At 29.1% G+C, this 10,868-nt stretch overlaps 1 protein-coding gene across 1 annotated transcript; it reads right to left on the bottom strand.

The window, feature by feature from the left end:
* Positions 1-3,359: 3,359 nt before the first annotated feature.
* Positions 3,360-9,278, bottom strand: LOC111635321. The gene is made up of 4 exons (XM_023380255.1): positions 9,182-9,278; positions 5,668-5,880; positions 3,828-4,067; positions 3,360-3,463 (listed from the first exon to the last, which is right to left on the bottom strand). The coding sequence occupies exons 1-4, from the start codon at positions 9,226-9,228 to the stop codon at positions 3,400-3,402; spliced, it is 564 nt and encodes a 187-aa protein (XP_023236023.1). The 5' UTR covers positions 9,229-9,278; the 3' UTR covers positions 3,360-3,399.
* Positions 9,279-10,868: the final 1,590 nt, after the last annotated feature.

The following is a 10,868-nucleotide window of genomic DNA, read 5'->3' as shown; positions in this document are numbered from 1 at the left end:
TAGGTGATTTCATTGTTATTCACATTTGATATCATCATTTATCGCATACAGCCATGACGCTCTTGTCTGTCCACTACAACTGTCAAGAATTAACACGATTGGCGAAGCGTAGTAACAGCGGGCCAACAGAGAGCAGGGTCCTTGCCATAATGCGGTTTGCGCGCCAATTTTCGTACGTGCGTTAATCGAGCCGAATAGTTTGGCCGAATATTCGGTATTCGGCCTGAGGCCGAATATACTATTCGTTACAACACTAGTAGGAACTACTTTTTTCTGTTCAATTTTCTATAGTTTCTGATTTCATAACGTTGTGATTTTATGAATAAATCTAAAATGTTTTAATGTGTGGTTACAAATCATATTTAAGTTTTAATGTAAACTACAAATTTACATTGATTTATTTTTTTAAAAAAATTTGTTTTTCTATAGTACTTGATTTATTATTCTATCTATTAGAATAATGAATCAAATACAGCAGATATTCTTAACATTAAACCAACACAAATAAAGTTCACACAAACAATTTGTTTTATTTCATAATTTTATTCAGTTTNAATATACATTAGAAGTTTGATAAAATACATAATTCTTTTCTTACGTATAGAATTTTTTTTTAACATTTTTTAACATTTTTTAAACATTTTTAAATATAAAATAAAAAACGAACGAACGAAAATAAAATAAAAATAACGATAATTACAATAAATACAACTAAATTGAAATAAATAATAAATAATTAAATTCAACATTACATTTTTGTTTCTTATAAAAATATATTCTTACATTTATATTAGATATTATATTGATAAAACATGAAACAAATAAACAACACGAAAAAACAAAATAAAAACAATGCAAATTAAACAAAATGCAATAAAATTCAAATGAATAATCGAAAATTAAAATTAAACATGAGGTTCTGAAAGCATGTTAAAGTGCACGAAATATATGCTCTTCTCACATACACTTCTAAAGCAGCTCTCCTCAAAATTATATTTTAATGTTAAAAGAAATAATGCAAGACATCAAATATAGATGTTTCTGACATTAATTTCAAAAAATGTTCTGGACAGAAATCATGCCCATACATATCAATAGCAAATAAAAAATGCTTTCCATTTAATTGTGGCACAATTTATATGCAAATTGATGTGTGCAGGTAATACCTGTCTTGCTTTAAAAGCAACCTTAGCATTTTTTTGCTTTATTTAAACTTGTCATATCATTAGAAATGAATAAAAGTAAATTTCTGTTAAAATGATTCTCTTTTTACTTATAAATATTTCTATTCACAAATTCTTTGCAAATTCTAATAGATAAAACAAAAAAATTATAAAGAAAAATAAAATGAAAACAATGTAAATTAAAACAAATGCATAAAAATGCAAGTAACAAAAAGAAAATTAAAATTAAAAAAATTTTTTTTGGTTATTTTTATAGATTTCTCTTTTAATTTTTTTGAACATTTTGAAAGAAAGAGAAAAAACAAAAAATGTATTAAAAAACTAACTAAAACTAGAATAAATGCATAAAAATGCAAGTAACAAAAAGAAAATTAAAATTTAAAATCCTTTTTTTGTTATTTTTATAGATTTCTCTTCTAATTTTTTTGGACATTTTGAAATAAGAGAAAAAACAAAAAAGGTGTATTAAAAAATGATGGAGACAAAGAGATCATTAATCAAACTGAATGTATTCAGTTTCTCCATTTTTCATTCCTCTCCATAACTTCTGCGCTGATCTGTATGAGAAAAAACAAATATAATTGTTATTTGAAAAGATATCTGAAGTTGAATTTTATAAAAACATATTGTGAGCGCAATGTCGGCTGTGTTTATATTGATTAATTGCAAATATTACATTACTCGTGAAATGTTATATTTACAAATAATTGCTAGTTATTATTATTTTCGTTTGTAGCATATCTGTTCATTGGATTAGAAATAAAACTAGTTTGCTAAATATCGATATAGCGCCAAAAATATAAGGAAGTTATGCCATTCTCATAATAGGTACGAAGTTTTTAAGCTCAAATCTTTTCCTACATCTTAATATTCTGTACAATTGTTGCTGTTTGAGGTACTTTGGTTTAGTATCAAACTGTATTTACTGAGAAATGTAAAGGCAAACGAATGACCGAGCTAAATCGGACTTTGTTTGTACTGACATATACAGAAACTCACCTCTTTACTGGCTTCCATACTGCCTTAAAGAACGATCCGGCTTTTTTTAATTTCTTTGTATCTTTAATGGCCCAACCGATGGTATATCCAATGGTGTGTCCAATATTATATGCAATGGTGTTATCATTTTCCATGCAATTTTCGTTCTTTCTTAAGTTTTCAATCATTTTGACTTTCGTTGGACGACCCATAATGTCAGGATTTAATTCATTGTCGTCCTTTTCTTCAACCAATCGCTGACTATAAGTAGAAAAAAAATTTACAATGCAGTAAATATTTAAAAAAACTTATAGAGAATTTATAATGCATTACTTGGAAAATATTTAATTATATATTGTCTAAAATAGTCAATGAAATAAACAAATTATCGCTTAGATGCCTGTTCAGATATGGTAACACAACGCTTGGGGCATTTACATAGAGGAAAATGCATTCTGATTCACGATTAAAGTTTCGATGCCTTCCGACGTAATTAAATTTATAATTATTTTGTGGACATGTTGTGCCTCCTCTAATTAAAATTTAAAGTTATGTGCAGAACTTGTTAGTGTATGTAATTCTTATCTTTGAGATTTTTCTGTTTAATGGCGATCTCAGAGGTGGACTGTGGCGCTCTATCGAGCTTTGAATATATATAGAGGATGCATATGTCGCATAACGATATATCAATAACATCACAATAGTTATTAGTTATAGCAGGTCCATAGTTATTAGTTATAGCAGAAAATGCCCCGATTTTTGTAGCATTTCTGGACGTTTCAAGATCCCCAGTGTCTGTTGTAAAATTTATGATATGTAAAAGTCATAGTAATTATTTTTTGAACGATCGCCATACTTTTCCTGTATTATATACAACAGAGCCGAAAAAGTAAAAATAATGTACTGACTATAAATTTGTCACATTAAATTACAACTAATATTAAGAAATCATATTCATATATTTGATGTGAGAAAGAAGAGAAAATTCAGACGTGTGTTCATTGTATGTAAGTGATTTCGGATACATCTGAAATCACTTATGGTGTAGTTAGGAAATTTTGGTATGACCATTTCTTACTATATTATACTTCAATGAACTACGTAAATGAACTATATTCTAAGATTACGTCGGCGTCTTTTTGCGGCTTATTCCGTACTATATTATAACACTGTATTATACTTTTGTCCATNAAAAACAAAAAAGGTGTATTAAAAAATGATGGAGACAAAGAGATCATTAATCAAACTGAATGTATTCAGTTTCTCCATTTTTCATTCCTCTCCATAACTTCTGCGCTGATCTGTATGAGAAAAAACAAATATAATTGTTATTTGAAAATATATCTAAAGTTGAATTTTATGAAAACATATTGGGAGCGCAAAGTCGTTTATATTGATGTGTTTATATTGATTAACTAGTTTGAAATAAAACTAATTTGCTAAATATGGATATAGCGCCAAAAATATAAGGAAGTTATGCCATTCTCCTAATAGTTACGAAGTTTTTAAGCTCAAATCTTTTCGTACATCTTAATATTCTGTACAATTGTTGCTGTTTGAGGTACTTTGGTTTAGCGCTATACTGGATTCAGTTAGAATTGTAAAGGCAAACGAATGATCGAGCTAAATCGGACTTTGTTTGTACTGAGATATACAGAAACTTACCTCTTTACTGGCTTCCATACGGCCTTAAAGAAAGATCCGGTTTTTTTTAATTTCTTTGTATCTCTAATGGCACAACCAATGGTATAGCCAATGGTGTGTCCAATATTATATCCAAAGGTGTTCTCATTTTCCATGCAATTTTCGTTCTTTCTTAAGTTTTCAATGATTTTGACTTTAGTTGGACGACCCATAATGTCAGGATTTAATTCATTGTCGTCCTCTTCTTCAACCAATCGCTGACTATAAGTAGAAAAAAAAATTTACAATGCAGTAAATATTTAAAAAACTTATACAGAATTTATAATGCATTACTTGGAAAATATTTAATTATATATTGTCTAAAATAGTCAATGAAATAAACAAATTATCGCTTAGATGTCTGTTAAGATACGGCAACACAACGCTTGGGCCATTTACATAGAGGAAAATGCATTCTGATTCACGATTAAAGTTTCGATGCCTTCCGACGTAATTAAATTTATTACTATTTTGTGGACATGTAGGGCCTCCTCTAATTCAAATTTAAAGTTATGTGCAGAACTTGTTAGTGTATGTAATTCTTATCTTTGAGATTTGTCGGTTTAATGACGATCTCAGAGGTGGACAGTGGCGCTCTATCGAACTTTGAATATATATAGAGGATGCATATGTCGCATATCGATATACTCAATAACATCACCATAGTTATTAGTTATAGCAGGTCCATAGTTATTAGTTATAGATGAAAATGCCCCGATTTTTGTTGCATTTCTGGACGTTTCAAGATACCCAGAGTCTGTTGTAAAATTTATGATATGTAAAATTCTTTGTAATTATTTTTTGAACGATCGCTATACTTTTTCTCTATTATATACAACAGAGCCGAAAAAGTAAAAATAATGTACTGACTATAAATTTGTCAAATTAAATTACAACTAATATTAAGAATTCATATTCATATATTTGATGTGAATAAGAAGAAAAAAATTGAGATGTGTATTCATTGTATGTAAGTGATTTCGGATACATCTGAAATCACTTATGGTATAGTTAGGAAATTTTGATATGACCATTCCTTATTATATTGTACTGCAATATAAATGAACTATATTCTAAGAGTAAGTCGGCTTCCTTTAGCGGCTTATTCCGTACTATATTATAATACTGTATTATACTATTTTCCTATTTGTTTTTTCTTTGTGTACTAGGATTTGTTATAATGAAGGAAGAAAAACACAATTTCAAATTAAAATATATTTACTGTTCATACTGTTCTGTACAGTACATAGAAGATTTTATATGCCACTACAATCGAGCATTTCGGGTCAACGTTACTCCTCAGCAGATATAATTTTTTTAATGTTTATAGTTTATAGTGTATACCTATATGTATCTTTCAACATTTTCGGAATAGACCATTGAAATGCTATATTTTAAATTTTCCCTGTAAAACTTTTATTAAATATTTTCCTGTTTATTACAACACAGTTTCGTTTAATTAAACAATACTAATTCATTAAACGAATCTTAATCCCACGTAATAATTATCTAGCTCACACCATCTCACTCTGCAGCTGTATGAGCATATTAAAATATAACAATAAAAAGGTAATGTCTGCTGAGAAGAAACGTCGGCCCGAAATGCTGGATTGTCGTATAATAGCATATAAGATTACGTTACAGAAATTATGTGTTTCTTTTTTCTCATTATAACAAGTCCAAAGTGGATCTCCACTTTGGACTTGTTATAATGACACAAGAATATCTAAAGTGGATAAAAGTATAATATAAGTAATTAAGGACAAGAAGCAAGTATCAACATGATATAACAGTATTACATATAAACAGTCATATAACTTACCTGTTAAAGCGATCGCACGAAATCTCGTAAAACGGCCGGATCTTCTCCATTGTTTGTTTATATGCAGGACTGATGTGATTTTTCAAGATGGACTTTCCAAAATCAAATTCTGCGGGTTGGTCCTGCTCCAATAGGCCTTTATTCTTGCGCCGATATTTAACATGATCCAAAGTTTTTGGATTTACAAAACCCGCAAGTCCATCTGATCTTGCCCTGAAAATAAAAACAGAAAATTCATATAACACAATAAATGTTAAATACCGAAACCTTTATTTTAATTTTAAAATCGAATATATAAAATTTTGCCAATGAACACTTATGTAAACTTTTATAAAAATTATTACACTCTAAAGAACTTTGCATTTAATGTCTAACAAAATTTCTTATCAAACTGTAAGCTAAACAAAGCATTATTTAATAAACTCGTGAAATTTCATTAATTTCAGTAAGTAAAAGAAGTTTTTACAAATCAAACTTAAATCTTCAAGAAGCATCTTATTATAAAACAAGATATAGTAAAATTTAACATCTTATAAATTATATATTTATTAACTGCTAATTCAATTAATAATTTATGAGAATACATCAATAAATTCATCTGTTACTTGTAGTGAATTGAAAAGGCTACAGATGACAAATAAGTCTATTAAATTAGGTTCAATAAGTTAAAAACGTATTCTGTTTACTTTTGTAAGTAACAGTAAATGTAAAAAGCCCTAAGATGTATTTACTTAGCACAAGACTTTAATCTCTAAGCTATTGAACTCACATGCAAATACAACCCTTTCATTCAACATTAAAATGATTATAGAATACAGCAAAACACAAAAATGTTTGCTTAAAAGCTACATTCAGGAATATCGAAGAGTCAATATCTTTAGATGAATTTAAAGAAATTATCATCTGAACCGAGCAATTTCATTTTAAAGCCATTAATTTTTCGAATGAATTTTTTATTTGCATAAATAACAATAATATGTGAAAAATCACTTACTCGAAAGTTTCGGGCAAGTGTTGATAATTGTACGAATCAAAAAACATTTTTAATCAATTGGAAAACGCACTCTTTTCAATAATAGAGCTAGACAATGAAAGATCAATTGTTGAGTTTCTTTGTTACGCGTTAGTTGAAGTAGAGAGAAATTTTAATGATTAATTTGTGGTTTTATTTTTAATTTTTGAATTAGTCCCTGTGTAATAATGAATAAAGGGTGATGGCCATGGCAGTAAACGTCTTTGCCCACCTCTTTGGATGATTTGGCATCGAATTTGAGCAAGCACTCTCAAAGAAATTTTCATGAAAGATCTATCTTAGATACGTTGAGCCTAGTCCCTCACTATTGTAGGTTAGAACATATCTACTATTGTGGGTGTGGTCTAACTCACAACGAACAGGATTGATAGCTTTTTAGAGTTGCCTGCCTGGGTCTGAGTGGAAAAATTACTGAACATTTGTAGTTTTTCGTCAGCTTGTGCCTCGCTGACAAGCTGACCAACATAGAATTTTTCGAGTTTTCTTATCGTTTGTAACATGTAAATAGGGGTCAGTTTCCCATTGAAACTTCTTCCGAGAGACACTCTTCTTCACGTGTCGTGTTGCCATGTAAAATAATGTAATCCGTTTTAATATCGACATGGCAAAAAAGTAATATTATTAATGACAATAACTATATCTGAACCGCCATCTGTGCAATAGAATTACTGTATGTAGGGTTGCTGTTGATGGCAGTTTATTAATGCTCCGAAAATCAGGACATTAATTTAAGTGCAATATGTAGCCTATAGCTTTATGTGAAATCTCAAACTATTATTTTTAAAATTTAATAATTGATTTAAATTACAAGTTTACCTTAAAATATGTTTAGAGTATGGACAGGGAAGTTCATAATATTTCATCTGTGATAATGCTTCCTTTTCGATTGACGCACGTTTCTGGGCCTGCTACTCAATGAAGGGAGTTTTAAAAACATTGAGTGTTTAGATAGTAATTATACGTGTCATTTCATTTTACCAAATATGGATATTATAATTTGTGACACGAAGGTGGTACATAAAAAAATGTTGAAAAAAAGTGCTGCTTGTCTTTCAATTTCTACAGAACTAGTTCGGAAATAATGTGTTTTCTGTTCGTTTTCTATCGCTCTAAAACGTGTTGTCTGTTCTATTTTATTTCTACGTGCTTTTATCAATTTCGATACAAGCTTCAGCAAACAAATTGACAATTTAAGCACAGACAATATTTAAGTACACTTCAAGACACAGTACTTGATTGCACTTTCCACATTTCTACCTCATGTCTTCTTGTGTAAATTAAATCAATGACGTAAATGTGGCAGTTTTAATTTTATTTATAATTTAGGATATCCTAAATTTTGATTATCGATATCCTAATTATGATATCGATTATCGAGAAATCAGTATTATAAATCAGAATATTTTATCTCTGATAATGCTTCCTTTTCGATTGAATGGCATTAAGGAAAATCTTGCTTGCATAATAGCAAAATTTTATAATACATCGGTGGAAACATGTTCTTGTTCATTTTGGAATTTTTTAGTGCACCGTGACGTCATATTCTTATGATAAGAAAATATAATAATTTGGACATATTTTCAAAAAATTGCTTTTATGCAAGATATATTATTTTAATTGGAAATGCACTAAGTATGAATACAGAATATATAAATTGAAGATGAAACTTTTACTGATATTTTTGATTGTCCCAATAAAATGTTATAGGATAGGGAAAAATTCAATAAGATACTGGCAATAACTAAAAATATTGCAGATATTTTGTTTAATTATAAAACACAAATCTTTAATAAATATGTAGAGAAATTAAAAATAATAAAAGGAAATGCAAGAAATGGAATTCCTTTTTTTTCAACACGAGAGTAGTCGGCTTTGTACAATTGAACCAGAAGTACCTAAAGAACAAATTTAGTCATTAATAATAACGAGCTCTGTTCAAATCAATCAAATAAGAACTTAAAATTAACAACTAAAATTAAATGCAAAGGATGTCCGAAGAAAACGATTAAGCATACTATTTTTACAAAAAAAAAACATTAAAAGACTGTATAAAAATTTATATATTTTTCTTACTTTATTGGTACACCTACCAATCTACTTTAAACTTCAATATGTAGGCTATATTTCAGTAATTTAATGATGCTTCATAGTTTATTAATTACTTTATTGAACAACATTGTAACTGAACTTTAATAAATAAAACTATAATTATTTATAATTGTGTAGTTATTATCAAAATATTAATTGTAGTAATAACGCATACAGTTAGTATCCGGCCGGAATATAGGAACATTATAGAATATAGAATATAGGTATTCGGTATTCGGCCGAATAGTGAAAAATACGCCGAATAGGCCGAATACCGAATAGAGAATTAAAGAAATTATCATCTGCACCGAGCAATTTCATTTCAAAGCAATTAATTTTTCGAATTAATTTCTTATTTGCATAAATAACAATAATATGTGAAAAATCTCTTACTCGAAAGTATTCGGCAAGGGTTGATAACTGTTTGAATCAAAAAACATTTTTTACTCAATAGAAAAACGCACTCTTTGCAATAATAGAGCTAGACAATGAAATATCAATTGTTGAGTTTTTTTGTTACACGTTAATTGAAGTAAAAAAAATTTTAATGAATAATTTTTGGTTTTATTTTGTATTTTTAATTTTTTTTAAAAATCCCTGTGTAATAATGAATAAAGGGTGATGGCCATGGCAGTAAACGTCTTGGCTCACCTCTTTGGATGAGTTGGCATCGAATCTGGGCGAACAACTCTCCAAGAATTTTTCATGAAATATCTATCTTAGATAAGTTGAGCCCATTCCCTCACCACTGTAGGTTAGAACATATCTACCATTGTGGGCGTGGTCTAACCCACTATGAACAGGATTGATAGTGTTTTAGAGTTGCCTACTTGTGTCTGAGTAGAAAAACCACTGTAAATTTGTAGTTTTTCTTTAGTTTGTGCTTCGTCGACAGGCTGACAAGTTAATTGTCAGTTTGTTTTTACCTTACATCGAGACCCCTGCACACAATATTTCGATAGCTGTCCTATAAAAGTTTTCGAGTTTTTTTCGCGTTTGTAACATCTAAATAGAGGTCAGTTTCCCATTGAAACTTCTTCGAGAAACACTCTTCTTCACGTGTCGTGTTGCCATATACAAATAATGTAATCTCTTTTAATATTGACATGGCAAAAAAGTAATAGTATTAATGACAATAACTATATCTGAACCGCCATATGTGCAATAGAATTACTGTATGCAGGGTTGCTGTTGATTGCAGTTTATTAATGCTCTGAAAATCAGGACATTAATCGAAGTGCAATATGTAGCCTATAGCTTTATGTGAAATCTCAAACTATTATTTTTAAAATTTACTAATTGATTTAAATTACAAGCTTTACCTTAAAAAATGTTTAGAGTATAGATAGGAAAGTTCATAATATTTCATCCCTGATAATGCTTCCTTTCCGATTAATGCACCTTTCTAGGCTTGCCACTCACTCAAGGGAATTTTAAAAGCATTGAGAGTTTAGGTAGTAATTATACGTGTCATTTTATTTTACCAAATATGGATATCTTAATTCGTGACACGGAGGTACATAAAAAAAATGTTGAAAAAAGTGCTGCTTGTCTTTGAATTCCTACAGAACTATTTCGGAAAAAAGTGTTATCTGTTCGTCTTCTATCGCTCGAATACTAAGTTCTATTTTATTACTACGTGCTTTTATCAATTTCGATACGTGCTTTTATCAATTTCGATACAAGCTTCAGCAAATAAATTGACAATTTAAGCATAGACAATTATTTAAGTACACTTTAAGACATAGTACTTGATTTCACTTTCCACATTTCTACGTCATTTTTTGTGTTAATAAAAACCATGACGTAAAGGTGACAGTTTTAATGTTATTTATAATTTAGGATATCCTAAATTTCCATTATCGATATTCTAATTATGATATCGATTATCGAGAAATCAGTATTATTAATCAGAATATTTTGTCTTTGATAATGCTTTTTTTTCGATTGAATGGCATTAAGAAAAATCTTGCTTGCATAATATCAAAATTTTATAACACATCAGTAGAAACATGTTCTTGTTCATTTTGGAATTTTTTTTTGTGCGCCCTGTCGTCATGTTCTCATGATAAGAAAATAA

This window comes from Centruroides sculpturatus, unplaced genomic scaffold (assembly GCF_000671375.1).
Source record: "Centruroides sculpturatus isolate CEXI.00-Female unplaced genomic scaffold, Cexi_2.0 scaffold810, whole genome shotgun sequence".
NCBI classification, from domain to species: Eukaryota; Metazoa; Arthropoda; class Arachnida; order Scorpiones; family Buthidae; genus Centruroides; species Centruroides sculpturatus.
Note: the sequence above shows the minus strand (reverse complement) of the source record. Positions and strands in the feature narration are given on the sequence as shown.

Coding starts and splice junctions, on each gene's coding strand:
- LOC111635321 (XM_023380255.1), bottom strand. CDS start 9,228: ATGTTTTTTGATTCAAACAGTTATCAACCCTTGCCGAATACTTTCGA. Junction 5,881..9,181: donor CCCTTGCCGAATACTTTCGA/GTAAGAGATTTT, acceptor TTTTATTTTCAG/GGCAAGATCAGATGGACTTG. Junction 4,068..5,667: donor TCGTGCGATCGCTTTAACAG/GTAAGTTATATG, acceptor TTCTACTTATAG/TCAGCGATTGGTTGAAGAAG.